Raw genomic sequence first — 27356 nt, forward strand, 5'->3', positions numbered from 1 at the left:
CCAACCCCCACACCCCACCCCAACCCCCCACCCACCCCACCCCCCCACCACCCCCACACCCCCCCCCCCCCCGCCCGGGGGGGCGGGCCCCCCCCCCAAAGATTCAATCTTTGGGCTGGTCACCTATCAGAAACTTTGAGAACAAAAGAATATCTGACAGGTAGATTCAGAATCCACCGATTCAGTAATAATGTTCCAAAATACTAAGGTTTCTAAAAATACGTCTTATCATTACTAGAAAATGATAATCTTTCTCAATCCGCTTTATTGATTTTATAACTTTTCAACTCCTCAGACTTATGTTGAACAGGAATGGTTTCAGCTTTGCAATAATACCCGCCTCGAAATATGTTTCATCCGTCGCCATTTAGGCTGATACCCCGAATTTAAAGTAAGAAACCAGTAAAGATTCCAGAAAATAATATAGCCCCAATAGTGATTCCGGTCTTCCACGAAGTTATATCACTATTATACACCCCAGTTGCCGCATTCGTAGATGTCGGAGCTGCAGTTGCAGCACAAGCAGCGCAAACAGTCGCCGAGGCCATCGCGCTCACTCGTGAAAGAGCGCTTGGTGAGGCTGGCCCGTCACCGGTGCACACACTGATTCCCATTTCATCATAAAGACAGTCTCCAACTTCAGTGCGATTTGGACCGTTGGAAACAATTGGGCAAAAGGCACCACATCCAATAGTATCGTTGGTGAAGTACTGGACGACAGGAGCAGGGCCGCAACATTTTTTGAAGGCAGCGACCATGGAGGTGGGATCAGAACTGACGATACTGCATCCGCCGACTGGAAGAGAGACATTGAGTGGTGTGCAGGCCATGGTCGAAGATATTAAGATTCCGTTAACGCAAGTAGAGATTATGAATAGAATTAGAATTAGGAAGAATACTTTCATTTATTTGCCAGTGCTGGGGAAGGTAGTTTTGGGATAGGCAAACATATATAGACTTCAGAACACCGATCCCATAAGTATGCTTACTCTCGAATAATACAACTCGAATAATAAAAGGGGTCATATCATAGTGATCTATTCGCCTAAAAACATCGTGCGTTGTGCTTACATCGTGAGTTTGAAAGCAACAGGTATTTATAGTAGAAAATACTCAGGGGGCGCTGGCTGGGTGCCAACAGGGTTCCAAGGTGCCAGAGGGACCAAAACAGTGAGCATCTCCGTGCACCTATACAAAGAATAAAAGCAAGAATCTCTGAGCGACTTCTATAACAATCTATTGATAGCAGATGGTTTATAGTGATCCAGATGAATAGATATATCTATTAGGCATCCAAGAATCGCTCTATAGCAGCACCAACCCGACTTTAGAACCTACTGTAATTTTCCATAGTACGAGGTAATACTCTCATGTCTTTTACTATCGGAGTTATATTGCAAAAAAGATACCTAATATCCGAGATATCTACTCCATATGATCCTTTCTTTCATCGGAGTTATATCGAAAAAAAGATACCTGATATCCGAATTCCTGTATGAGGCCAATCCGCATGCACCACTGCCACTATTTCCTCGATATTTATTTCCGTATCTAGGCATATTATCACTATAATCCGCAAGTGCCCCTGCTCCCTGCCCACGCTGTTCGCACTTCCTGCTTCTTTTTTTCATTCATCTCAGCATGATGATAGTCGCATCTGACCTCCGCCGCGATTTCTTCACATTGTTTCCCTGACCAGCAGTGCACCACGCCATTGTGATTCCATATCATCTAAGGAATGGTAAGTAACACTTAATATAGGAATTATTTGGTTGCGTCCACATGCTATGGAAGATGCATTCTCCTCAATGTGATGGAGGCAGCAATTCACCGAGCAGAGGAGCATCACTCTCCTCCCAGGGATGCTCCATCTCAATATTCCTAATCAACTCTATATGCCTCTCACTTCTTGGCGTAATCTTGAACGGAAATGCCTTCGGCTTCGCAATAATGCCCGCCTCAAAATCCAACTTTGGCTCAATCGTGTTGCCCTGTTCGTCTGTCGCCTTGCTGATGTCAAAAACAGCCACGAGATAGGCCAAGTTGAGAAACAGCGAAGAGTCAGCGAGATATCGTCCGGGACACACTCTTCTTCCAAAACCAAAGACTGTCCATCGCGGGTCAGGCTCGTTTCGCGGTGCGAGATATCGTTCAGGGGCAAATGTGTCAGGATCGGCGTAGACAGCAGGATCGTGCGTGAAGCTCCATATGGATGGGAAGATGTAGGCCCCCTTGGGTAAATCGTAGCCTTTGTATGTCATGTCTTCAGACATGGCATGAGGGACACCCATTGGTAGGATCGGGCACCACCGGAGTGCTTCAGATACCATCGCTGCAACATATGGCATTTGATCCATGTCAGCAAGTACAGGTATACGAGTACCACCAGTAACTCTATCGATTTCCGCTTGGGCTTTGCGTTGGGCTTCGGGGAACATGGTCATGGCTAGGATGAAGCCGATAAGAGTTGAGACAGTGGTGTCCGCTCCACCTCCATATAAAGCAGCAGCAGACCATTTAATAGTATATGCGTCAGCTTCGCTCGGCTCATCCGCATCATCAATACACTCCTGAACAAGCCTCGCGACATATGAACCCGTAAGATTATGATCAGTCATTTGTTTGCGTACAAATTTATAAGGTTCGTTGATGACGGCGTGGATTTCTTTGCCATACTGGTTGGCCTCAGCCTTGAAGCCTGTGCCAGGGAAGCCATCGGGAAGCCATTTCAGGGCAGGTATAAACTCGACAAGTCGTGTAAACGGAACGGAAGCACGCGAGAAGTTGGCCATCATGCGGTCAATCAACCCAACTAATGGGTCGGATCCATGAGGGTTGACGGTATAGCCGTATACGATTTTGAGAATAATTGCGCCGGCTTCACTGTGAGTGTGGATTAGTTACACCATTCACGGATATAGACCTCTCACTCCATCTTCCAAGTTGTATCTGGGTATGAGTACTCTCTACTCACGTTTCAAAGTGCTTAACAATCTTCTGAGGATCTTTCAGTGTTCGAAGCAACAGCCGTCCAGCTTCTCGTTCTTGTATGTCCGCATACTTGGTCGCCAGGACCTTTGTGCCAATTGCCTTGTGCATAACTTTCCGCTGAGAAGTAAACCGCTTTTCCAACTGATGCAGGGAGATGAATTCTCCAAAGCCACAGTAATTGGCAAACTGTAAAACAGGGCGCCCAGAAGACGTCTGGGACTTCTTTTCCATAATCTCTTGCGCGGCCTCTTTGTCGGCAATGAATATCATGGACTGTCCCAAGACAGTGATGGAAGCAACTGGTCCATATTTATCGTTGATAGATTTCCAGTGTACATGATCGGGTGTGCCTTTCGAAGGGAGATCGAGGATATTGCCGATCAATGGGAGGCCTTTTGGCCCAGGGGAAGATTCCTCTTAGGTTTCCGAAAGACTTGGTGGTAAACAAGAAATCCCACCAGAACAATTAGTGCCTGGATACTGAGCGTGTTTGCCATGTCCACGAAACTGTGGTCGATCGAGGCAAACAGTTGTTTAGTGCCAAAGATGGAGCTAAAAGACAACTTACCTTCCAAGTCCGAGAGACGGCAGCATTTTTAACTAGTATCCCTTCAGCTCTCTCCTCGTCTTGGTTACCACTCCTAATACAGCATAACTCTATCGCTCTGCATGACATGCTTGCTAGTGGCGGATCCTCGTAGCCGGGATGACAGGATACTATGCCGGCTGCTGACGTGAATCGGGTTTTTTGAGGCGCGTCGACGGACACTCGCAGTTTCCCGGAGGTAAAGCGAGTTGTGCTATTCTCAAGGTAATTGGGAATAATATGGCGAGTATCAACAGTCAGATTCCGAGTCCAACAACCTAAAATTAGACGTATACGAGTTAAAGTCCTATATGAGGAGTATCATGGGAGAAAATGAGCTTCCATAATGGGAAAAAATGCCGAATTGCAGCATCCGCCGTCATAGCTGGAGCGGTCAACGACTCTTAACAACAAGACAATGTAGCAATACTATGATCATACTGACTCGCTACTCTGTCAATCTCGTACTAAACACCGTTTAAAGAGACGTGGTGGATTCTCTAATAGGGGAAACACGGCGGGTCCGAGACAAGCTTCATGCAGATGATTTTGACTTCTCAAATTCTGACATGTACGATCTAATCCCAACTTGTTTACAGCTCTGCCGCCTGGCGATCCGAGATGTCATATGCCAACAGGGATCGGAGCAAAACTCCGCCTTTTTGTAAGAACACAGGTATGCCGTGTCATTTTAGTACAAGAGTAGCAGTGGACTTCCGCCGTAGGGAGCGGGTTTTTTCCGCCAACTGGTCGCAACGCCGAGCCATTGATGTTGACTAAACAGTTGGTGATGCATGTGATGATGCTCATTCCTGGTTGAGTCTAAACATGTCTCTAAGAATATGCAACCAAGCCGCTGCTAGGTCGGATCCGGTACAAGGGTGATGCGCTATTCAAAGGACCGGACCGTCGAGGGAAACCCCGCAGTGAGACGAGCCGTTGATGAGACTAATCATGGGTGATAAGTGACGAGATTGTTTAGTGATGAGTTGTGATGAATTGGGGATACGTTGTGGTTGTAGTTGAGGGAAGACGGAGGCACGTGATAGCGGTGATGTTGTCCAAAACATCAAAGACAAATACATCTTGACTTTCTCTAAGGATACACCATGTCTAAGATACGCTCTTCTATGCAGAGTTGTGGATCCCTCAGCTGAGTTGTTCAATCCACTCGCAGATACGACTCACCGAATCAACTCCCTCCTCCAACTAATTACCTTCCGTCAACGAATCAACCCCCTCTTCCTTGTGATCCTCCTCCGCCAACCGAATCACAACCTTGCCAAAGTGCTTCTCCCCCTTAACATACTCCATCGCCTCCTTCGCCTCCCCCATCCCAAACACCTTACACACAACCGGCCGTATCTCCTTCTCCTCATAAAACCCAACCATCTCCTCAAACCGATCCCTCCCCCCATTCACCAACCCCTTCAACGTAACATTCTTCCTCAACGCCAAAACATTCACATTCAACCTATTCCACCCCTTCGCTTTATCCTTATCATCCCCATTCCCCCCATCATCACCACCAGTATCGTCCTCTTTGCCGGAAACATAGCCGATACAGCTAATCGTCCCTCCAAACGCAACACTAGCAAAGCTCTTGCGCAGAGTCTTCGTCCCGCCCACTTCGAGAATGTAGTCCGCGCCCTTTCCGCCGGTGGCCTCCATGACGCCATCTTGCCACTCCCAGTATGTGCGGTAATTAATCGTGTGGTCTGCGCCGAGCTGTTTCGCTTGCTCGAGCTTTTCGTCTGAGGAAGATGTGATGATGGTTTTGAGACCGGCTGCCTTTGCGATTTGCAGTCCGGCGATGCTCACTCCGCCTGTACCTTGAAGCAATACCGTCTCTTTCTCGTCATCCTTCTTTTCATCACCGCTTTTCCCATAAAGCTCCAGTTCTTGGAAGGATTTACCGATGGGTCTCATCCAATTCAAGGCCATCCATGCCGTCACACTGGAAATCGGCAAGCAACTTGCCTCTTCGTCTGTCATGTACTTGGGAGCCTTGACCAGCGCCTTGGCATCGAAACACCGATACTCCGTGAGCACACCTGGCAAAGGCCAACCCAGTCCAGATTCCATGTCAGATTGCTTGAGGGCGCCACGGAGGTGAGTCTGCAAAAAGACCGACATGACGCGTGTGCCAACTTTGAGAAGCGGCGATTTGCTCTCCACGACAGTGCCGCACATGTCAGAGCAGGGAACGATGCCGACAGGGGAATCAGTAGGCGTCTGATGGTGGTTATAATCGCCGTTACAAACTGCATCAAGTCAGAATCATCATCAATCCCCAGCTTCCAAATCTAGTCGAGGAAACACACCCTCCAGGTCTCGGTAATTCAAGCACACGGCATGAATCTTGACCAACACTTCTCCATCCTTTGGCACCGGCATCTCGCCCTCAACCAACTCCAGCTTGTCCACTCCATCAAGTTTGCTCACCCACTGCTTATTCGTCGGCGCCATGACGACTTCCCAGTCTTCAATCTCGTCTTGCCGAACGTGTTGTGTCTGAACCTCTCTGGCTTCTAATGCGGGGATCTCAATCATAACCCCTCTTATCTAGCCAAAACCCGTAGATGTGCTACTTCACACGCTGTTTAAAACAAGAATGCGTTTAAGTTTCTATCCAGAGAGAGAATCAAGATGTCTGATGCCACGCGTCGGATGCGGGAAACAGTCTCCTTCTTGTACTACAAATGACAGAAACCACCAACCAATGGCACTCCAACGGGAAAAGTAAAACGTACGTCATCCGTCGAAACTCTCCAAACCAATCAAGTAGAATCTCTCTCCACAGTTTAGCGGCTCCATCTCGCCAGGAACCGAGTCAGCTACTAGTTGGCACCTAAGCTTAAACTTCGATCCGACACAGGGAAGCATCTCGGCCCAACCAACAGAGAATACAAAACAGACAGTCACACGACACAAAGATCCAAAGCTGCAGAATCATAAAACATAAAAATATCAAAATGGAATTCCTTATAAAATAGTAAATGATAAAAAGCTCTTGATGGCACTAATACAACAACTACAGTGGTCGAAGAAAAAAAAGATTTACAAAAACTTAACCAAAAAAAAAACAACGGCAAAGAACAAGAATAATTACTCGCCGTGTTTCTTCTTTTTTTCCTTCTTTCACAGATCCTGCTAAACCGTAGCCCTGTATGAGTTTATGAATTTGCCCGTCTTCTGGCATCAATGAAGATGCACCGAGTTGTTTCCCATCACCACCCTCCTTGTCTTCGAGAAAATAAAAATCACAAGATGAAGATGCAGTCCAAGAAAACATAGCAAGCCCAATGCTGCCACAGTAAAACGCCGCAGTAAAACCAGAAACCTCCTCTCATCAAACCCGTCCTTCTCCATTCGCGTGAGAGGGAATTGCCTCGGCAACAGAGACAAGACGTATTAATCAGCGCAAACAAGGACTTGCCCCAGTCAGAAACTCTCCCAATCATGCTCCAAAAAGGGTTATATCTTTTTTTTCTTCCCATTTCTCTTTCTCTCTCTCTCTCTCTCTCTCTTCGCTTCCCATCAAAAATGTTATCAAACCAACACACAATCATTTCCAACAAACACATCTCTACTCTCTCGTCCCGGCCTCCAATGCATGTACAAGAAAGCTGGGGTTGTCTCAATTCGTCGTCGTCACGGTCGTATCTGGACGTCAGACATGTGGGTATTAAAAAACAGTTTTTTTTCCTTTGGTTGGGTATAGGTACTGCTCGTCATCGTCGCCGAAGCCACTCCACTCAGTGCTTATGTGATGCGAAGCACGACGAGGTGGATTCGCTGCAGCTGTCTAGACGTAAAAGTCGTGAAAATAAATGTCATAATCGTCAAGAATCGGTCGTAGATCTGGTTGAAGGAGTACGCTTGAAGGGGGGGATATTCCAGGCTTCGCGCTCGGAAACGAGTCATGACGTTTTCGTAACGGTTGCCCATTTGTCGAACAAAACTTTTTTTGTATCCTGATCCTGTTTTCCACATTCTCATCGGGGGTGGCATCATCATCATCAAAAAAACCAGCTACGGAGCGACGGAGAGTTGGCCTGGTAGACCTCGGGGCTTTCCACCGACTTTGGGGGGAAATGTACATCGCCAAGGTGGTAAATCGTCCTGAGTGGTTTATCAGAGACCAAAACACCTCCGTCGTCCTGATGAAAATCAATATTACAAATCGTAAAAAGCAATGGGTTGAGTGCAAGGCGAGGGATGCGACGCAGAGAGCCTGGTCTAACCCTCCAAAAAGGCAGTCCACCAGCTCTCCCAGTGAGCCACAGGCATAACACATGAGAGAGCCAGTCAACGCGTATCAAACTGGCTTAGTGGTATCTCGAAGCATTAGTAGAGCTGGTGCCAACACGAGCTCCATTGTCCGAAGAATCTAACCCACGCGTTAGTTTTACGAAAGAGACTAGTTGGACTCAATCAACATACCACTGCCACGCTGCATGTGACCATTTGCTCGAGTACGACCAAAGCCGTTGGAAGTCTCCCACTCAGGGCCGCGAGGCTGTCTCTCAGGGGCACCCTTAGTTCCGTTTCCGTTTGCGCTGGGCCGCTGGCTGCCAATAGCACCAGGGGTGCTGCGCTGGGCTTGCATTGAGTTCGCTTCAAAGGGAGACAGGCTCAGTCCACTGAGACCGCTGACCAAGCCGTTGTCATTCTTTCCACCAGGAGTGCTGGGATTGCCGCTCTGGGACTGGCTGCCGTTGCTGAGGTAGTCGCCAAATCGAGCCGTGGAGGTAGGGGCAATGCCGCTCAGGCCGCTGCCGGGAGCAAGATAGCTCGATGAGGCCTGGGACGGGCTGGGGGTAAATGAGCGGAGATCGGCAAAGCTCTTGGCGGCCCGGAGGTTGTTGGGAATGCCACTTCCATCTGGGCTTCCGGGAAGCTCGAGCGTGGGACCGTGTCGACCAACGAGATGGCCATAATTGCTGCTAGCTGCGCGAGACTCCCTATCAGCTGCAAAATCGAATGTGGCAGCTCGGCTCAGACCACGCTTGTGAACGTCAAGGCTGCTAGCAGGAGGCGTGTGGATGTTGGCCGTGGGCGAGGGCTGCTGTCTCTTCAGCACCGTGAGCTGTCGTGAATCAGCCTCGCCAATAGACTGGTGCTCAAGTCCCATGTGGTGGGCGAGAATGTGAATGGATCGGCGATGCTCAGGGGCAATTCCAGGGGGGAAGACCAAAATCTCTCGCGAATCGTCTCTTCGGAACATGGCGAGTTCTGTGTAGAATTCAAGGGTCTGGGGGTCGTTCATATCAATGTCACCTGCAGATAGAGGTATTAGCATATCACAAACAAAAGCACGGCTCCTTTAAACGACTCAAAACCTACCGAGAAGAGAAGTAGCGGGAGCGGGAGCGACGCTGGCGGTGCGAGGCTGGGACTGGGGCATGCCACCCAGAGATTGAAGTGAGCTCTGGTTGTGCAACAGAGGGGCGCGGTGCTGCTCCTCGAGCTGTCCTCGGCGCTCCCTCTTTTCCCGTTCAATACGTTCCCGCTCAGCCTCAGGGAGCATCTTCTTGTACTCGACTCGAAGTTTGCGGCCATGAACATCCATTCCGTTCATCGCCTCGATCACAACACGAGTATCCTCGGCGGATTGGAAGTTGGCGAAAGCGAGACCTCGGAAAACACCATTATCAAAGTGGTAGTTGAAAGCGTAGGGCTGGGGAAGGTGCATGTCCAGCATGATGGAAGCAAGCGTCTCTTTACGGACGGCAAAAGGGATGTTCTTAATGACAATAGCGGTAGGGATTAGCTGGTCAGCATCGTTGCCGACAGACTGGAGGCTGTTGGGGGACGGGTGAGATCCAGGGTTATCAACACGAAGGCCACCGTTGTTCATAGATGCGCCACCGAGGCCGTTCGAGTATGACTGAAGGTTAGGCATTCCCATCCCGCCATGTTCGGTCCAATTCTGCATCTTTTTAGTCAGCACATTTGTCTTCGTTCTCGGGAGCAGTTTGAAAATGAACATACAGTTGGCAAAGCAGCTCGCCGATTGACGCTTCGCTGCCTTCCCGGGCCATGCACAGCACCGCCAACGGTAGCCACGCCCGAACCGTTGTAGCTCCATGACTGGTTATTATCCATCATGTACCCAGGCATGCCGCCGGCGCCACCAATAGTGTCCATGCCTCGGCTGCCATAGCTGCTGGCCAGTCTGTCGGAGGAATAAAGGCCAGACGAGGGGAGAGGCGCATCGAAGGGTCGTTGGGTCTGTCGAGGCATGGTGAGGCCAGAAGAAAAGTTGGAGTAGTTTTGTCTCGAAGAACTGGGGGACCGGTTGGTCGCTGTGCCGTAATCAAGGTAACTCATGTCGTGAGGCTGCTGAGCCATGTCGCAAGATGCCGCAGGGGATGGTTGCCGCTATGCGACGCGAAAATCCTTCCAGAAGATGTAATGATACGAATTGAAATGCGCAATAAAACGGGTGGAGAAGGAACACGTAATCGACGAGGATGACGATGTTCCAATGCTGCACCAGAAAGATATACTCAAGAACGCGATAGAGACGGACGGTTAAATGGCAACATAGATGATGCACTTGGTCGGTTCGTTCAGTCGTGACGGTCGTAACGTGTGTTGGAGGAAAAGCCCAGGCCAACCCAGCAAGAGAGCAGTCGTGCAGAACGTGGAGCAAAGCTAGCTAGCTAGCTTGCAGCAATACGGGATAGGGAGCGAGATCTATGGTGGGAAGGGATTCTGGAATCCACGATCCTTGGTTAAGCGCTAGCTTTTTTTCTTCTCTTTTTTTCTTCCCTCTTCCTATAACAGCGCCGCGTCGGAAGTGGGTGTGGTCAGGGCAATCTAGATGACCAGATCTGAGTCCTCGGGGGGGTTCTTCCCAAAAAAGCGTGACTGAGCAGCCAGGAGCGTGTTGATGTATGATCGGATCTTGACAGACGATGAAGCCGACAAGATGCGCGAGAGACAAAATGCAAAAGCCGAGCTCTGTGCCTTAAAGTTTCGGAGCGTAACTCGGCAGAACCCGCGTCGACAGATGTCCAGGCAAGGCGGCAAAGCTGCTCTTGATGGCTCTTATGCGTCGCAGGCAGGGCGGAAGCGAACGGGACAGGAGAGATGGCCAAGGAGAGGAGAGGAGAGGCGAGGCGATGAGGAAGAAGCAGAAGCAAGAAGCAGAAGCTGTACGACCAAAGTACGACCTCCGGTTGGCGAAGAGGGAGAGTCGGGTTGAAGAGCCAGGCTAAGGGAAGAAAAATTCCACGGCAGAGCATACCTAGTAATAACCTACTAGGGGGGAGGCTGCAGCCCCACTGGCGTAGAGGTGCCAGAGGGCCGGGGTACAAGCTGGATGATAGGGGCGGCCACCAAGAGGCAAGGTAGCACTGCTTTAGTGCATATATGACAGATTACGGCCAATGACAGTGCGCAGGCCCCTATTCGCAGCACAGCACAGTACGAGGCTCATGTTAGGTACCTTGCATGCATTGCCTGCGGCCTCCTTGATACGCCGCCACCTGAGCAGATGCAGTAGTATCGATGCTACCAGACTGCTACTTGACCTCTATTGTAATAGCAGCTGATTGATTAGGTACGGTACTGGACTAGGCAAGGTCGCTGCTGAGGTAGCCTGTCTCTTGCATTGTAACGTTTGAGGCACGACAAGCTTCAGACAGGACAGGCTCCATCTGGTTGTATGGGATATCCTCAATGCTCTACAACTCCTCCTTGACTCTCTCTTTACAGTATGTATTTTTTGAAACTTGCATATTGTTTCGTTCATTACTCTCTACTTCAAGCTGCTATACCCGCCGCCACAGTGTTCCCGTGCCGCCTTTCTGTGTCTCTGCCCAGCTCACAATGGCTGAACCCTAGAGATGATGCTAACATTACGGGGCTTCTCCCCAAGCTTTATCGCCTTTGCGGGACATATTCTACTAACGAATCTACCTCGTCCGCCGCAGCGAAACAGCGGGGTAGAGCTTGTACCTACATGCCTGACCTTACCAGTACCCAGATAAACCCAGCAGTCTGTTTTCGCTTCCGATTCCCATCTCATTTGGCTCTTTGATTTCCGCCCCCTGAACTCCATGCATCGACGTTCTAGAAAACCGAAGCCCACCCCTATTTCCCGCGCCCGGTAACTGCTGCGAAATTGAATCCCAAGGCACTCCCATAGCATAGCATCGCGCGCCCGATATTTGATACGGAGTCTTCATGGAAGGCGAGGAGAAGCCCAATTGGAACAAGAGGGCACTGTGTCATGGGGGGCTTTGCAAAGTATACCGTGTGCAATACTGTGAGCTTTTGGTGATGGGCTGGACGGGATACACCCAACCTTCAACTTTCTTCTCAGCAGCGGGCGGTGCAAATTGGCTGCAGGTAGCCAGGGTTTGTCGGCCACCGGAGCCTTGCAGGAGCAGTTGTCGTCGTCATGGTTTATTTGTCTTAGATTGCGGATTGGCTAAAGGCTAACTCTAGGCGTGTGTGTCAAATTCTCGAATCGTATTGACGGAGAATTTGCCTGCCTATTGTTTGTTTGTTTGTTGTTCGAAACCACCCCCAAGGACGCGAGTTTACAGTATCCTATTTGCTGCTCGTATTTGTGCCCACGGCTTTGCATCAGTTGACCCGCCCTTGCTTTGACGGTTGACTTGATCGAGCCGCATGCAACAGGCATTAGCCATTGGTAGCACCCAGCTCTGTCTGGTAGCACAAACGAGTGCTCATGTACATGATATCGAAGACACGGGCAAATATCGCCTCCTTGCTTAGCCCATATGCAGGCGCAAGGGTTGCCCAGGTTTGGGTAGGTAGCAGGCTGAGTCAACAAAACACCATCTTCACGCTGGCCATGACCAAAATATCTCTTTCGAGGCAGGGAGAAGCTCCGCTGCACGCCACATGCACACGAAACACAGAAGGAGATTTGACGATAACTACTGTATGTCTGGTTCTTGTCTCTTCTCCCGTATGACACTCTCATCGTGCCAGGCCCTTGCGTCAAAACTATTTCTCTCTCCTCTCACTCTCACTCTTCTCTCCTCTCCTCTCCTCTCCTCTCCTTTGCTTCTGGACCTTCTCTCTCCGTCCTGCTGCTGCGAAACTCTTGGAATGCAACCCGTGCAGCGATTTGCGCCACGTTGTAGCCATCAAATTTCGGGATATCTAGGCACACACGCTCGATCTAGCGGCATCTGGTATGGTCTGCCTCTGCGCCCTGAAACACGATGGATGAGTGTAATAAGACTCACCCGGCACTAAAGGGGGGAATGGGCAGTAAACGGCAGTTCGAAAAGAACAACCCCTACAGCGTTTCTGACAGGACAGAGACCAAGACTGTGGGCTAAACTCGTATTACGAGGCAGCACTGGCTTTCGTGCTTTTTGCTTTCTTTAGGTTAAGCTAAAAGCCGCGGTGCATGTGCGGTCCGGCCGGTAGCATTTGCATCTGCATCTGCATTTTGCTAGTCAGAGTGCATGCATTTCAGCTTTGCTTGCAGCATCTTCCGGTGGAGAGGGGAGGCGATACTTTTCACCCAACCAATCGTCATCCCGAACTCGTCACACAAGATGCTCAATATTGCCGCTTTCTTTTTATTCTGATTTTGTGTGCGCGGGCAACTTTTTTAGTCTCTTGGTGGCAACAATAGAATGACAGCCCTGGGTCGTTCTAGTTGGAGCAACGGGACGGCGTGGCGCTCACTAGATCCCGGGTTTCGGTTTCTTATCCCATCGATGGGGTTTGAGATTCACCTCGAAAGAATCACCGACGCGGCGGTTTCTCGCTGTCCAGAGGCCCTGGCATCGGATAATTTACAGCCTGGTCTTCCGCCGAAAAAAGGCTGGGAAAAGGGCCTTGTCAACATGGGGTCGTGAAATGTCTCTTTCTCTCTCTCTCATTTCCAAAACGTCCACCAATTTACCCCCTATTTTTCCTCTCAACCGTGCTCAAACCTCTCTCTCGCTCTCTCTCACTCTATTTTTTCAACCCACAGCTACTGTAATTCTGACAGCATGCCCCGAAAATAATTAAATATGGATCTTTGATGTGCCCACCCAACGATCAGGGTTCCGCAGCGAATCGGAATTGTAGCTGGCCGAATCGGCAGGGATCTGGCACCTCTGCTCGTTGCTTTTCGCTCAGTCAGGCGACTAGGCCAACCATCACCAGCCGCAGACCTGCTAAAGAAGGGAAGCCTCACACGTAGAGTCACGAGGCAGCTTCTGCGTCCTCTTTCAGCCCACGAGAACAACAGGCCAGCTGAGCGGTTTCCAAAAGCCACAGATCTGCCCGCCCGCCAGTGCGCGAAAGACTGTGTCGAACGCCTTCAGCGAAACTTTAATTGGGGAAATGCAACTATCAGATATTTGGCGAGGCCGCACTGTATACCCGCCCATAATCCAAGTTTTTTTCCTTGCTTCTTTTTCTTTCCTTCTTTTTTGGCCGTCCACAATGATATTGAATTCAGCCCCTTTCTGCGCCTCAGTGGCCACAAGTCGGCCCTCCTTGATCTTCCTGAATTTCCGGGGCCAATCTCGTTTTCCGAATCCATCTGCCCGGGTTGACTAAGAAAATCGGCATCCCGAAAGCACCGCCTTTTTCTGGGCGGATCCATTCGGTCCCCTGACAATGATTAACGGACTTTGTACTTTTGGTGCTATTCTTGTGCTCCGGACTCCGGATTCCGGACCCTGTAGTTTTCAGTTTGATATGCTAATTCCCTCCTCTTGAATTTAAGATTGTCGATAGCCAACAGCTCTGGATGGCGAGATGATGATTTGCTTTGCTTTGCTTCGGTCTGCTCTGCTCTGCTCTGCTATATGCAAGGACGGCAGCGTTGCCATGACGTGGTACCATCTTACAAAGGGGCGATTTGTCTGAGACAGACGAAATCTCTGCAGCCGCTGAAGACGTTGCCGGTACCAGAGACACGCAGTCAAATTAAAATTAACTCGACAACGTGTTGTCTGTTTTTGCTCCATAATAGCCACCACCAAAGTTCCCACAGAGCACGAGGTGGCTCTGCTCTGAGCGGATTCCCTGTGCCCCTTGCTACAAGCTCTCTTTTCCCAAGGAGCATCTTGATGCAGGCCGTCGTCATGGCTCTCAAGCTGCCAGTTCCTTCGTGTAACAATGGCCAAACACACTGCAGACGGCTCATACCCACACTTTTGCGCTCTTTGCTCGCCGAACATTGGTCAGCTTTTGGCTCCCCCTCTCGTGCACGCTCGATCATGCACGTAAGTACCTGCAGCAGCCTGCATATTGTGGTGGCTGGTTGGCCCGGCTCTTGACAGTGAATTAGTACAGAGTGGTCTGTACATGTACCGAGGCCTCCATCCTTTGTATACGCTACTGCTTTTTGGGGGAGCACAGACGAGCGTCAGGTATGCACTCGTGAGTTTAGCTGCTTTGGTGTTGAGCCGATGGCGGATAATCGAACCTGTGCTATGTAAGTGACTGCCATGGTTGATTTGGCTCTATAACGCGTAGATGGGTCAAACATGTACCGGCTCTATTTGTATCTTTACGATTTGTAGAATGTGTCTGTAGACGTTTGTTAAATGCTTGATGTCAAATGTGATATGTCACTTATAGCCAGAATCCTGACGCTAGCCACACTTCTCCAGAGACCACTGCCTCTATGCTAGCCAAAGTTGATAATATCTCTTCAGTCTACATGCTCATACAGTCAATCATCGGCTTGTGTAGCATATAATGGCAGACATCCCCTAATGGTGGTTACATATTGTAGGGTAGATAGGGGCCAAGATCACTTTGAGGCATGCGGAAGAATTGGATAAGAAGAGGATTTTCAACTTCTATTTCACCCACATTATAATCGAAGTATCAATCAAAATCTGATATAAAAACCCGAAATAGGAGCAGGAAGGATTATTACATACACTCATGCGCCCCACGAATGAGCCGCCTCAAGCTTCAACACCATGTACGTCTTATCCAGTATGACAGCTTGGCATACAGATTCCGCTATCCCAACACCTCTACTGAAATCACCAATGAGACACGACTTCCAAAGTCTCCTAAAAGCTAGGACTCGGTGGCTCCGACACCAGCCTCATCGTCCGGTGGGGATTGGCTCAATATGTTCTCTGCGCTCCCCCCCTGGGCCGTAGCAAGAGGCTTTAACAATAGGCGTTTTCCCATAATCGGCCCTCTTCAAGCTGTCTAGATGCATATACAGATGCTCGTAGCAAGCAGCTGTTGTTAAGCGAGAACGGCGGTGTGTACCGGCCGAGTACGTGTATGGAACTCCATACATGCATGCTTTCTGCAGTCAGAGAATCCACTTGGCGGGCCAGTTTCTCCTGGAGTCGTATGGGCTGTGTGCAAGATGGATTTTTCCTTATCTGAGCGGCGTGGCCGTTGGTTAATTCTATTTGCAAACATGACACGTCTTGATTGGTGCTTTGTGTTGTTTACGCAGAGTGCTTCACTTGGTATATGCTCGTGTGATGCGGTGTGGAGTCTGCATATGGCTGAGTCTGCATTGGATTTGCTCTCTATTTAGCCGTAAATCTGGTTGGCACATATGGTAAATTGCTTCTTATGATATATATCATTTGTAGCTTTGTACTCCTGAGATTGAACAAGTGATCAGCTGCTAAGGGCATGAATGACGAGCTTCCAAGAGATATGTATACTTTGAGAGGTAACTAAACACAATGCTATCACGGGGAACTGCCTATAGATCTATCTTCAATCTTACCATATGGAGCTGACAATGTTACGGTAGCAAACTTTTGGAAACGACATGTAGTTGACAGGCGATCCAAATAACAGCCCGAAAAAGGACTGCACTGACAACAAGGGTCAGATTGTGGTTGCTGCCAAGATTCCGTACATCCTCTCAACATATGGTAACCCTCTCCAATTCGTCTGTCTAGTTAGCTCAGCTGGCGTTTTGCATTAGCTATTGTCGTTCTGCTACTGGATCTCACCCTCTACAAAACACCATCACGAGTCTCCTGATGCATATATAGTAGCATTTTCGATGGAGAATAAAGTCGTTTGACCAACTTTGCAAATTGTGGTGCGGGGTCCTACGATATAAGTACTGACGTCATTAACAGAATGTCACCCGAGCAGAGCAACTTGCAGAGAAGAGGGAGCTGATGGCCATTCAATACCTTGATACTACCAAACTGCCCCATGGCAGAATACTGACATACAGTGTACGGGTTCAACGACGTGTTACCAGTTGCCAGGGTTGAATCACATGTATTATACGCTAACCGCCGATCTTCATTAAATGTTTGATACATGTTCCAGAAGCTGTTGTTCGCTAATCCAACCGACCTATCCCCCAACCGCGTTTGATGGGTGACAGCTTGACATGGCCCAAAGTCCCGGTTTGCTTGCCTCTATGGTGTACATCATTTGACATGTCATATCTGCATAAACATCTCATGTCCCATTTGTGCCGCCGTCATGTCCATCTTCAAGGGCCGGGCTGATTCTAGAAGCATGGATTATGGCCCCTAGGGTGTCGGGTGGGCAGTTGTCTGTTCTCTTGAGAAAGACAGTAGAAGTCAGCTATACATCCGTAGTATGCCTGAATGTAGACGGAATTAGGATAAAAAGAGCAATTGTATTGACAATGGTGGCCGTCATTTTGCCAGTTGTTCAACATCATTCCATCGACCCGTGCGCATCGGGTCCAGGGTCCGCAGCTTCGACAGGAAGACCTGCAAGTCGCCAGCCTCAGCGCTATTGCTGTCAGTGCGCTGTAGTCGCTCCAATGCTACAGTGTATTCTGACAAAGCTTCGTAAATCCATTTGATGTCGGCGTAATCCTCTAGCAAGTCTTTGATCTCATCAATTTCATGTTTCAGGTAGGTAATCTTCTCGTCGACAGTCAAAGCCGGCGTGATGCTCGGCTTATTTCCGTCCCCCACGATCTGGGATACGAGGAACTGGTGATAGTACCACAAACTCTGGTCTTCGGGGCCGACGTTTAGAGCATCCCGCACAAGATCCAGTTCCTCGCCGAGGAAAGCTGCTCGGGCCTTGTCATCAGCGCCTCGTTGGTCCAAGACTTTGGGAATGAGCTGGCTTCGGTTATGCCACGCAGAAAAGTTGGATAAGCTCTGTCGGATCATCTTGGTTGTGTACGCAAATTCTTCCTCAGCCATGCTCTTGCCGTCAAGCTCAGAACTCTCCAGCTGAGCCACCACAAGCCTCCTGTAGCCCCAAGCATGATAGTTGCGCTGGTCCTTATTCAGCATCTTGGACACCAGGCCGAGTTCTGTCTCCCAAATCTTGCGAGCGACCGGGAGAGGCAGTCTTTGAATGGCTTGTGCTAGAAGCCATTGCCGAAAATTCCAGATCCAGTAGCACTTGGGAAATTCCAGCAGCAGCGGCATGGTGAAGGCGATTTCAGACTGCAGCACTGGGCTGTCCGAGTCCTGGTTCCTGGTATCTGATGTGCCATCTTGAGCGTCTGGTCCCGTCTGGTCTGCTGCCCCAGATAATAGACAAGATATCAGACAGCGGCGCCGAATGTTCCATATGGTGTAGTATTCGGGGTTCTGACGAAGGAGCTTGGTGGTAAGCTCGAAGAGATCTAGGGTGTAGGTTCCCGAAGCAACTTGTGTGCGTATCTGATCCTCGAGATTGCGGTATTTCTTGATCTTTTCGAGGTCTTGCAGCCGCTGTTCTTCGGTGCGAGTCCGAACGGTGCGAGTCACGCCATGCTGTTGGCGATGGTAGCCTTGCGCATTAGCAATATGCACAGAGGTAACATGTGACAGAACCAAAGTCGAGGATTTGGGATGGAGAGGATAGACTTACGCTAGCCATGTTATTGGGCTTGTTGTCTGCTGTACAGTCCTTCGTACAGTTGGTATTTCAAGTAACGTGAAGAGCTGCTGAGAAGAGACACTGCGTAATTGCTTATCGGGATAGATTGCTGATGAGGCTGTCCCGATGATGCAGATAGGGTACAAGCTCACAAGTACAGTTCGTGGCGTCTGGTGCTAACGCATGGTCCGTGCGCTGCACTCGGAATGACATCTGGGTAAAACAAGCTAAACCAAACACGGAGCTTTATTACTATGAGAGCGGATAGCCGCGGATGATCTGTATGCTGCAGCTCCCGCAAACAAGCTTTATCCCTTCCAAGTAGAGCTCTGTCAAAGCTTCTGTAAGTAATGCCGATTTTACTTTTACCACATTTGCTAGGCATCTTGCGGGTGTTTTACGAGCAGATAGGAATGTAATGCTGACATAAGTTGAAACAGCGACTTGGAGCTCTGGGACATGGCAAATAGCCGGGTCTTAGCCATTTGCATGCGCCACAGCCTAGCAGCCACAGCGGGCGGGACATTGCCAACTCTAGTCTCCGGGTTGAGAAACGCCTTATTCATGCAGACAAATGAACTCCAGACTCACCAAGGCACAACAATGTTGTGTCAAGCTGGCAACTCCCACAAGCCCAGACGGGCGAGATGAGTGACTTGTCATGATTCTTCTCTTTGAACTTTTCATCCCCCACAACACTATGGGGTAGCCCGAGGCATTGGCGCCGCTGCTTTGTTGGCAGTTGAGCGCCTTGGTCAGTATATCCTCATGCCCTGAGACGTCTCCAGCAGAGCTTTTCGTGCTCTGGAGATGCCTCCGCGATGACTCACCGAGATTGACCTCTTGGGGACATCTCGGCCGTCATCCTGCAGCATCTTTTTTAGGGTGCTTGCTGCCTTGGAGCCCCTTTGGCTGATGGCCAGCGCTTCTCTGCCTGCCACCATCTCCAGCTGCCTGCGATGCGCCAGTGGCAGCCAGCCTTTCGGATATACTCCGGCTCTGCTGGTCTCGGAAGCGGGCGGCTGCAATCGTCAATCGTCTCACAGCAAGCTTTCTAGCGCCCTTAGCACTATGACTGAGGGGCTGTTGGAGGAGGTTGGGGGGAGCTCATTCCGCTGAGACTCGGACGGGCGCGACGCAATACAGCGAGGCCAACAGGCACCAGAAGGCTGTTCCTTGCAGCGAAAAAAAAAAAACCTAAACATGCCAGCAACTGGACCGCCCGCTTGCGTCGATTTGCTAAATTTCTGCCACCACACCAACACCGGCTTAAACCAAACATCCCACTTCTCGACTTCATCACCGCTTCACCACGCGCATCAGCCTCTGCTCTCGCCGCTCGCCAGTGCAGACACTCGCATTCCATCTCGACGCATTAGCAACTACTATCATCCCGTATCGATACGCCAGACGCAATGGCCGGAGGCAAGGGCAAGTCATCTGGAGGGAAGAGCTCCGGCGGTAAGACGAGCGCCGAGGGATCCAAGAAGCAGCAGAGCCACTCGGCCAGAGCTGGACTTCAGGTAAGTTTTTGATTGTTCGACACCGGCGGAAGCTTGGTTTTCGCTTTCGCCGGCCCTCGCCCGATTCCCTCGCCCTGCTTGATGCCCAAACGATTTGCGCGCATGCACACCCACCTGCACATCCTGCGAGTCCCGCTTTAGCTTCCAACCTCCCCGCGATGGCCCTCGACGAGTTTTCACCCGGACGCGTTGGTCATTTGCTCGCCGCCGCCTGCTTCGTCGACCTGGCATGGGACTGCAGAGTTGCGTTGGCGATGGATTCCGCAAGATTCAGGCCGCGCAATCGTGTCACCGTGCGGCATCTCGTTGCTATGCCATTTGGTGCCCAGATGCCTAGTCGCGTAGCCGGGCGCAGGGAGGGGGAGATGTTTTTTTATTTTGCTCAGCAGTCACATCATCCGACAAGATCTCTATCCAACCATTTTCCTCGGGCTGCTGGGATTTCAATCAAACGATGGACTGTTACTGATTCCGGTGTTTTTCTCGGCGCATATAGTTCCCTTGCGGTCGTGTGAAGCGTTTCCTCAAGCAAAACACCCAAAACAAGATGCGAGTCGGCGCCAAGGCCGCAGTCTACGTCACGGCCGTCCTCGAATACCTGACTGCCGAAGTGCTGGAGCTGGCAGGCGTAAGTTGTTCCCTTTGCCCGTGTTTTCGGGTTTCGTGCCTCAGTTTGATACTAACCGCTACGCAGAACGCCGCTAAGGACCTCAAGGTGAAGCGCATCACCCCTCGCCATCTCCAGCTGGCTATCCGAGGTGACGAAGAGCTCGACACCCTCATCCGTGCCACCATCGCCTTTGGTGGTGTCCTTCCTCACATCAACCGTGCCCTCCTCCTCAAGGTCGAGCAGAAGAAGAAGGCCAAGGCATTGGAGGCCTAAGCAGCCCAACCTACCTCTCTCCTCCCGCGCACGAATTGCTCTCGCTCTATGTTAATGCTTTGAATACCTTTTATTTCGGATCGCGGGGCGATTGCTGGGATGGCCTGGGACACTGGAACTGGACGCTTTTTTTTTTCTTAATTTTTTTGTTATCTTTCCTGCAGAGGAAATCCAAACCTGTCGTTGGGCATGGAATCTGGGCATGGTTTGGACAACTGTGTGGGCTCTGGACGCACGGCAGCTTATGAAGCAGGGTTGGAGGGTGGCATGCACTTGCACCGCCTTTAGCTCTTGTTTTTGTTGAATGGCAAAGAGCCTGTCGTGTGAGTCATGTACAACAGTTGTTTTCGTTTAGTTTTTTTGTCTGTTTTGGTTTGACGCTGCTCGATGATGTTTGGAGATTGATGGCGACGCAATTGAATGGTGGACGAAAACAGCTTGTTGGGCGGCTGACGTTTGGCAAGATTATCTTAGGCTACTCTAGCATAAGAAGAAAAAAAAGGAGAAAAAAAGGGCATGATGTATGGTTCTCTCATTACGTGCATTTGGTGTTTTTGATTCATTCTCGTGAGATTCATTCGTGGAAGTCGGATCTTGTATAGCCATGCTGCCACTCTACGTCAGTGTAGAGGAACAAGCATCACGATGTAGCGGATGTCTACTTTGAATATATATATGGTTTAGTCTGTCATTACCTAGTATTATTATTTGTTAGATAACCAGGAAACATAATATCTACTTCTTTCGATGATTTTGCCCGATTTACCACCTCGTCCCTTTGCCTAGTTCCGGGTAGGACGTTATTATATCCTCGCCACTTGACTTGGATCCAGGTCTTCCACCTTCACTGCAGAATTCACCTAGAAAGAAGAAAAAAGAGAATAAAATACTCGATGTTACATGTCGCATTTGCTCAAGATATTCTAAGTTCAAGTATTGCTACCTAGTACTCGATGCGTATATTCGCGTTGGTCGATCGGTCTTACTGATTGATACACGAAGTGATCGGTTAAGAGGTACTTTGTTGACAGAATCACGAACGGGAACGACAAGGAATGTGGATGTGAACCATGCTGAGCTCACATTATGCATAACAGGGACTTAATTGTACAGAATCTATACGAGTAGGCAAGTGAGCTACCAAGGATGAAGCTCATCCGAAAATGCAGCTGATACTGATGATGAGATGGGATGGCGACCTGAGCCGACAGCCCCAAAAAGATGTACATTTTCGTATGTTATTCTACATAGAATCGCCAGACCTCTGAACTCTTGGATTCCAGCTCATTTGGGAAATCCAGTCTGACATCCGAGTACGGCCTCGCCAGGTTGAGAATTCGGTTCACGTCGCGAGGCATCTTCTCTGTTGTCGCCTACAGCGACCTTCGCTGTTGTTCTTGCTTGGCTGTGTTTCTGATGGTGTGAGGTTTGGACTTTGGTTCGGGGTCTTTGAGGTACGGTATGTAGATGTGAGGTTGTGGGAGAGTTTTCGGGAGAGTATTGGGGGAGTGTTTATATTTTCTCGAGGTAGGGCTAGGGTTCTGAAGTAATGCTGCAGTGAATTGGGTTCTGAGTGGGTGAAGAGGATATTGGGACAGTTGTCTATCTTCAAATTAACATATCCATCTACCTTTGACTCTTCATTTCCCATTTCGGGATCGTCCTTCACACCTACTCCCTTGATGTTCGTAATTTCTTCCATCTACCTAAGAATCGCTTTCGAGCTGCCACACTTGGCTTAGGGGAGACGGCTTCTTCTGGAAGCCGCGACGACGTCCTCTTGGTCTATGCCTCCTCGGCATTGTTTTGCTTAGCTTATTTTTTTTGCCCAAATTTGGGACTTTTAGCTTTGTCCTCGCTGATGATCGCGTTGGTGGTGCCCAAGATGAGGCTTGTTCTTGTTCCATTCCTCTCAGCTTTCGGACGCAGTAGCCTGGGAAGATGCAATGGTCGAAGCAGCTGTATGTGCCGTTCCGCAGCATAGTCCTTAAATTGAGTTTCTTGACCGTGTTTTGTGGCTCATCTGCCTCTAAATCTTCTGTCTGTTCAGCGGGGGGGTTGGCTTGTTGGTCCTCCGTATTGAAGGCCCTCTGCTCTTGCATTCGGCGGCGCCATCTGATGTACTTTATCCATTGGCTATAATCAAAGGATACAATACATCCCAGAGTCTTTTTTGAGTCTCCTTCGTAGGCAAAGCAGAGCGTGTGGCCGCAGTTTAGGCATCGCCGAGTGCAGGAAAGGCGATGCCGACAATTGCATTCATGGCACTTCCACCTCCATGGACGGGGCTCCTTGGGAGGACTTGGAGGATGTTCCACGGGCGTGGGGGGTGACGAAGCTGCGTTTTCCATCGTGGCTGATAAGAATTGTTGCGGTGATGACGAAGAAAGAAAACGATGCTGGTAATGGCAAAGACGAAGGTGATGGTTAGAGTGTTGATGTTAATTTAAAAAAGTTGAAAGGCGGAGAAAAGTATTCTGTCGAGAGCTCTGAAGAAGAAGGAATCTTGGGAAAAAAAAAGATTTATAGACGAGCAGACAGAGGGATAGCAAAAAGGGGAGCAAGATTGGAAAAGTATAAGGCTTGTTCAGAATCACCCACCGATAAATTTATGGGAAAAGATTTAAAGGAGAATAGAAAAAGTTTAATACTTGACCAGAGTGGCCCACTGACCGATTTGTGTAAAAAGTGACTTGAAAAATAAAATAAAATAAAAGCAAACGGGGCTGTGATGAAGAGCTTTGGAGACATAGTTTGGTTGACAGCTGGCGGGAGACAAAGCAATCGAACGAGGAGGAAGGGCATCAAGATGCATCATTACTGTTCAAATGTTTTGCAATTTGAGTCTTTGTTATATAGTATTGACTTGGAGTGTAAACTTTAAGGTACCTATCTATGTATTACAGTGACAAGAAGCGAAATACTGTACATGTATCCATGTCAAAGGCTGTGATGTGGCCCCCTAATTCGCAGTACCGGGCACCGCACTCCTACCGTTCAGGGAAAATTTATCTGAAAGGCCTTTTGAACATGTGTCAAGTGTTCACAGAGAACTTTTCAGGCTGATACATTGATTGGGGAGAATCTTGTATTAATAGCAGCAGGACATGACTGCTTTGAGCTACAAACGCGAGTTGATGAAGACAGTTGCACCGTGCACTCTATGATGTACCTAGCCAATGCTTTTATTCTTTATTTCTTTTCTCTTCTAAAATAGAACAACTCATCCTTCTTTCATCAGCTGGATACATCTTCTGGCAAAGATGCTGAAAATCCACTGGATTCCTCGACAACTACGCTTCCTTATTTCCACCCGACACCTCCTCCACACTGGTGATTTCTGTGACGTTTTCTCCCATTACCTGCCCACTGACAAGATTGACTCGGGGACCTGTAAAGTTCTTGCGGCCGTCAATGATCCACTGGAAGAGAGAGATGGCGATAATGATGGCAAACGCGACGATGCAGTAGTCTGTGACAAAGTGTTAGCATACGAAAGATTTAAAGTTGTAACTACAGTCGAAATCGGGATACGACGTACTCATGTTGCTACCAGTAACAGGCAGGACTGGAGGGAACACGAAGAGAACCGTGGTGAGCGCAATGTACGACAGCGAGATAATATCCGCCGTCCAGCCAAACCAGCTGGGCAGAACCCACTTCCGCTCAGGCAACTTTCGGCGTCCTTGGAGGCAGTTTACAGCAATGGGGAGGCCGTAGGAGAGATCGAGCGTGACGACGGAGGCAGAGATGATGGCGTTGAAGGCACTGGTATGGTTAGCTAAGGAACAGCTTGGGGTTTCATTGTGGTGATGATATGCTTACCTCGATGAACCTAGGAAGATGAGGCCGAAGATGATGACGACCACAGAGGTGAGAATGAGGGCATTTAGTGGGAGTCCGAGCTTGGGGTGCACGCGAGCGAAGAATTTGGAGGCGGGAAGACCGCCGTCACTGGAGAAGTTAGCTGTGTTTCTATTCTGATACAGTACATGGGAAGCATACCGGGCGAATGCGAAAATCATGCGGCTGCTTGTCGTCATGACACTAAATGTGGCGAAAATCAGGCACACCAACGGAAGCCTTTATTACACAGTCAGTCTCTTGCATTCAAACCAAAATCACGGTCTCTCTGGCACTGAGAAGTACGAACATGAGAAGGCAGATGGCACCTGCAGTGTTGCTCGTGGCGTGGATCAAGATCTGCAGCAGAGGTCCTGCCGCCGAGCTGATGACCTCGTCGATGTTGCCGGCGACGAAGAGCAGGACGATGAGGAAGATGGCGCCGGTGAAGGTGCCGATGCCGACGCAGATGACCATGATCTTGGGGCCTTCCAGGGCGGCGTTGGGGATTTCTGGTTGGATAATTAGTATTTGAGAGCCAGGGGTCTGATGGTACTTGTGAAAGGGGTTTCACCTTCAATCATGTGGGCGACGGCGTCCTGGAAATAGTTAGCTATCGTGATGTTGGGCTGGAAGGGTTGAAAATTGACATACAAAAGCAGTGACACCAAGACCTCCTTGGAGGAGCTGAGTTACATGTATGTTAGCAACTCTTCATCTTCTTCACGGTTGAGTACATGTACGCACGCCAAGCAGCCAGGCGATTCCATCAGGCCCTAATCTTGTCATTAGCATGATTATGAGTAACAGCAGGTGAAGAGAGAACCTACATCCTGTCTCGTTGATAAACTCGCGAAATACGAAATACGCCGTGTTATAATCAGGCGATGCACAGGCAAGCACCGTGATTGAAACGAGAACGAAGCCGCCAATGGACCAAATAAAGGCGCCGCGGTAAAGGAGAGGCAGGAAAGAGTTGAGAAAGGCGTTGATGACGAATGAGGCGAGAGTGAAGCCGATGTAGATGAGGAACTGGTGCCAGCGCTGGGGTGAGTAGTCCTAGAAAGAGTGTAAGAATACTCTGTCGATTAATGAGGGAGGGGAAGTATGTACAGGATGCGTGGCGGAGATGATACCAAGAATGAGCTGGCTGGATAATAGAGCATTTGTGGCGACGAGGGCGACCTGGATGTATGCTGTTAGAGATTGATGTCGTTGATGAATGGGTGAGTGATTATACCCAGCCGGCAACGTTGACCCAGCCCGTTACCCATGACAGGACTGGTACCCATTTAGGCCAAGAGACTATATGCTGTTAGAATGAATGGATGGTATGTACCAAGTGTGAAGTCATACTTGCTGTTGCATGTTAGTTAGCATTTCATATGCATCAGGTATAAGGACAAGACATTCATACCTGCAACCCAGTGGTACTGTCCACCAGCACTAGATTGTCACCACCGTTAATAAAAGGCATCCAAGCATGTGATTCTTGATCCATCTGAAAACTTACGTTGGGTAAGCCGACAGGAACTCGGCTAGAGACGCGGCGATGCAAAGGTTACATATGCCTGCCGTGACCAGGCCTGTTACATCGCAACGCACACATGCATGTTAGCCAAGACAAGGCAATACGGGGCTAGGGGATGCATGTGAAAAACGCTTGTGCGAACGCAGCTGCATAAGGGATTGGTAACTGACCCCAGACAACTCCGGTACTACCTCCGGAGGTTAAGCTGAGGGAAAGACTTGCAGAGAGGGCGGTCCATGACTGAGGAGAAGAGGTTAGTCTTATGTGAATCTTTTCTTTTTCTGGCAACTTTCTTGTAACATGCTATATGTTAGGTACTTACATTTAACACTGCAAATGCTAGTCCCAGCATCGATCTAAATACGTGTGAGCTGGGTTGATCGCCTCTTTGTCACAGCCTTGGCTTGGCTTGGCTTACAAAGTGGAAAAGTTGCGATTCAGCTCGGGCTGGTGGCCCATGGCCGCCAGCTGAGCGTCATCGCTATTCTCGTGTTTTGTATATTCTTCGCTCATTGTGTACGGCTGTGGTGGATGTCTCTCATCCGGTATGCTTATTTGGAGATGACGATGCGACACACAGCATCTGCATCGGGGAGTTGGTGGGAAGGGAGAAAAAGAAGCAGCCAGTAAGCGTGTGAAAACGGGAACTTGCTATTTTATTATTATAAAGGCGTGGAATGACCTGATGAGATACGCAGTGCTACCTTGCATCGGCCAACTCGAACCACGCCGTCATCGTAAACTGGGTCACATTTCATTGTCTTTGAGCGAGTCAAGCACGGAATACGATATCTGGTTTCCTTGGATCGGCATGGGGGTGAGCACCGAACTCGGCGTGCGGAGGCAGCCTTAGCAGCCTCGGGTTCTGTTACTAGTACCGGGAGAGGCAATAAGTTAGAGAGACGCGCAGATAGACGGTCAAGGGGGAGATTTCAATGGTAGCAGCATGTGCCATTGGAGGAGCTAATTGATAAACGGCAATCTCGCATGAGGCTGGGTATCCATAAGATAATAACGGTAACTACAGTATCAGCTAACAGCTTGTGAGACCCATGTAAGCCGTTTAACACAAAAGGCGTGGAGACGCTTTTGGAGCCTCCCCGCTCACACAAGATGCGGGGAAGTCGATAAGCTGGCTCGAATAGGCTAGTTAATGGCAATACAGATGAAAGATGAAACGGAGAGCGCCGA

The 27356-nt window shown here is 49.5% G+C and overlaps 9 protein-coding genes across 9 annotated transcripts; 3 read left to right on the forward strand and 6 right to left on the reverse strand.

Annotated features, from left to right (window-relative positions):
* Positions 1-386: 386 nt before the first annotated feature.
* V8C40DRAFT_268960 (uncharacterized protein) lies at positions 387-830 on the reverse strand (the record flags this gene model as incomplete). The annotated part of the gene is made up of 1 exon (XM_083220017.1): positions 387-830. One exon carries the CDS (start codon positions 828-830, stop codon positions 387-389), a length of 444 nt encoding a protein of 147 aa, XP_083069770.1.
* A 975-nt stretch (positions 831-1805) lies between these two features.
* On the reverse strand, positions 1806-3488 carry V8C40DRAFT_281666 (cytochrome P450; the record flags this gene model as incomplete). The annotated part of the gene is made up of 3 exons (XM_083221651.1): positions 1806-2883; positions 2975-3405; positions 3438-3488. The coding sequence occupies 3 exons, from the start codon at positions 3486-3488 to the stop codon at positions 1806-1808; spliced, it is 1560 nt and encodes a 519-aa protein (XP_083069771.1).
* Positions 3489-4786: 1298 nt separating this feature from the next.
* Positions 4787-6046, reverse strand: V8C40DRAFT_276840 (zinc-dependent alcohol dehydrogenase family protein; the record flags this gene model as incomplete). The annotated part of the gene is made up of 2 exons (XM_083220892.1): positions 4787-5841; positions 5902-6046. The coding sequence occupies 2 exons, from the start codon at positions 6044-6046 to the stop codon at positions 4787-4789; spliced, it is 1200 nt and encodes a 399-aa protein (XP_083069772.1).
* A 1761-nt stretch (positions 6047-7807) lies between these two features.
* Positions 7808-10164, reverse strand: V8C40DRAFT_74982 (uncharacterized protein). The gene is made up of 4 exons (XM_083223389.1): positions 9575-10164; positions 8927-9512; positions 8024-8860; positions 7808-7970 (listed from the first exon to the last, which is right to left on the reverse strand). Exons 1-4 carry the CDS (start codon positions 9932-9934, stop codon positions 7909-7911), a joined length of 1845 nt encoding a protein of 614 aa, XP_083069773.1. The 5' UTR covers positions 9935-10164; the 3' UTR covers positions 7808-7908.
* Positions 10165-12400: 2236 nt separating this feature from the next.
* V8C40DRAFT_253156 (uncharacterized protein) lies at positions 12401-13430 on the forward strand. The gene is made up of 2 exons (XM_083217539.1): positions 12401-12759; positions 12826-13430. Exons 1-2 carry the CDS (start codon positions 12464-12466, stop codon positions 12956-12958), a joined length of 429 nt encoding a protein of 142 aa, XP_083069774.1. The 5' UTR covers positions 12401-12463; the 3' UTR covers positions 12959-13430.
* An 832-nt stretch (positions 13431-14262) lies between these two features.
* On the forward strand, positions 14263-15060 carry V8C40DRAFT_74995 (uncharacterized protein). The gene has a single exon (XM_083223390.1). It carries the CDS (start codon positions 14383-14385, stop codon positions 14854-14856), a length of 474 nt encoding a protein of 157 aa, XP_083069775.1. The 5' UTR covers positions 14263-14382; the 3' UTR covers positions 14857-15060.
* Positions 15061-16700: 1640 nt separating this feature from the next.
* On the reverse strand, positions 16701-18504 carry V8C40DRAFT_253158 (Rab geranylgeranyltransferase BET4). Its single transcript, XM_083217540.1, has 2 exons — positions 18377-18504; positions 16701-18279 (listed from the first exon to the last, which is right to left on the reverse strand). The coding sequence occupies exons 1-2, from the start codon at positions 18383-18385 to the stop codon at positions 17194-17196; spliced, it is 1095 nt and encodes a 364-aa protein (XP_083069776.1). The 5' UTR covers positions 18386-18504; the 3' UTR covers positions 16701-17193.
* A 1148-nt stretch (positions 18505-19652) lies between these two features.
* V8C40DRAFT_75022 (histone H2AZ) lies at positions 19653-21102 on the forward strand. The gene is made up of 3 exons (XM_083223391.1): positions 19653-19908; positions 20405-20536; positions 20603-21102. Exons 1-3 carry the CDS (start codon positions 19801-19803, stop codon positions 20789-20791), a joined length of 429 nt encoding a protein of 142 aa, XP_083069777.1. The 5' UTR covers positions 19653-19800; the 3' UTR covers positions 20792-21102.
* Positions 21103-23867: 2765 nt separating this feature from the next.
* Positions 23868-26927, reverse strand: V8C40DRAFT_253163 (amino acid/polyamine transporter I). The gene is made up of 16 exons (XM_083217541.1): positions 26584-26927; positions 26488-26521; positions 26336-26405; positions 26148-26220; positions 26052-26080; positions 25875-25939; positions 25748-25819; positions 25465-25693; positions 25382-25410; positions 25289-25321; positions 25209-25233; positions 24945-25146; positions 24797-24874; positions 24617-24745; positions 24333-24559; positions 23868-24263 (listed from the first exon to the last, which is right to left on the reverse strand). The coding sequence occupies exons 1-16, from the start codon at positions 26676-26678 to the stop codon at positions 24085-24087; spliced, it is 1569 nt and encodes a 522-aa protein (XP_083069778.1). The 5' UTR covers positions 26679-26927; the 3' UTR covers positions 23868-24084.
* Between the last annotated feature and the right edge of the window lie 429 nt (positions 26928-27356).

This window comes from Trichoderma camerunense (assembly GCF_050948025.1).
Source record: "Trichoderma camerunense strain CBS 138272 chromosome Unknown V8C40scaffold_17, whole genome shotgun sequence".
NCBI classification, from domain to species: Eukaryota; Fungi; Ascomycota; class Sordariomycetes; order Hypocreales; family Hypocreaceae; genus Trichoderma; species Trichoderma camerunense.

Coding starts and splice junctions, on each gene's coding strand:
- V8C40DRAFT_74982 (XM_083223389.1), bottom strand. CDS start 9,934: ATGGCTCAGCAGCCTCACGACATGAGTTACCTTGATTACGGCACAGCG. Junction 8,861..8,926: donor TCCCGCTACTTCTCTTCTCG/GTAGGTTTTGAG, acceptor CTCTATCTGCAG/GTGACATTGATATGAACGAC. Junction 7,971..8,023: donor TCACATGCAGCGTGGCAGTG/GTATGTTGATTG, acceptor CGCGTGGGTTAG/ATTCTTCGGACAATGGAGCT.
- V8C40DRAFT_253156 (XM_083217539.1), top strand. CDS start 12,464: ATGCACACGAAACACAGAAGGAGATTTGACGATAACTACTGTATGTCT. Junction 12,760..12,825: donor GCTCGATCTAGCGGCATCTG/GTATGGTCTGCC, acceptor CCGGCACTAAAG/GGGGGAATGGGCAGTAAACG.
- V8C40DRAFT_74995 (XM_083223390.1), top strand. CDS start 14,383: ATGCAAGGACGGCAGCGTTGCCATGACGTGGTACCATCTTACAAAGGG.
- V8C40DRAFT_75022 (XM_083223391.1), top strand. CDS start 19,801: ATGGCCGGAGGCAAGGGCAAGTCATCTGGAGGGAAGAGCTCCGGCGGT. Junction 19,909..20,404: donor CGGCCAGAGCTGGACTTCAG/GTAAGTTTTTGA, acceptor CGGCGCATATAG/TTCCCTTGCGGTCGTGTGAA. Junction 20,537..20,602: donor AAGTGCTGGAGCTGGCAGGC/GTAAGTTGTTCC, acceptor ACCGCTACGCAG/AACGCCGCTAAGGACCTCAA.
- V8C40DRAFT_253163 (XM_083217541.1), bottom strand. CDS start 26,678: ATGAGCGAAGAATATACAAAACACGAGAATAGCGATGACGCTCAGCTG. Junction 26,406..26,487: donor TAGCATTTGCAGTGTTAAAT/GTAAGTACCTAA, acceptor TCTTCTCCTCAG/TCATGGACCGCCCTCTCTGC. Junction 25,820..25,874: donor GGGTCAACGTTGCCGGCTGG/GTATAATCACTC, acceptor GCATACATCCAG/GTCGCCCTCGTCGCCACAAA.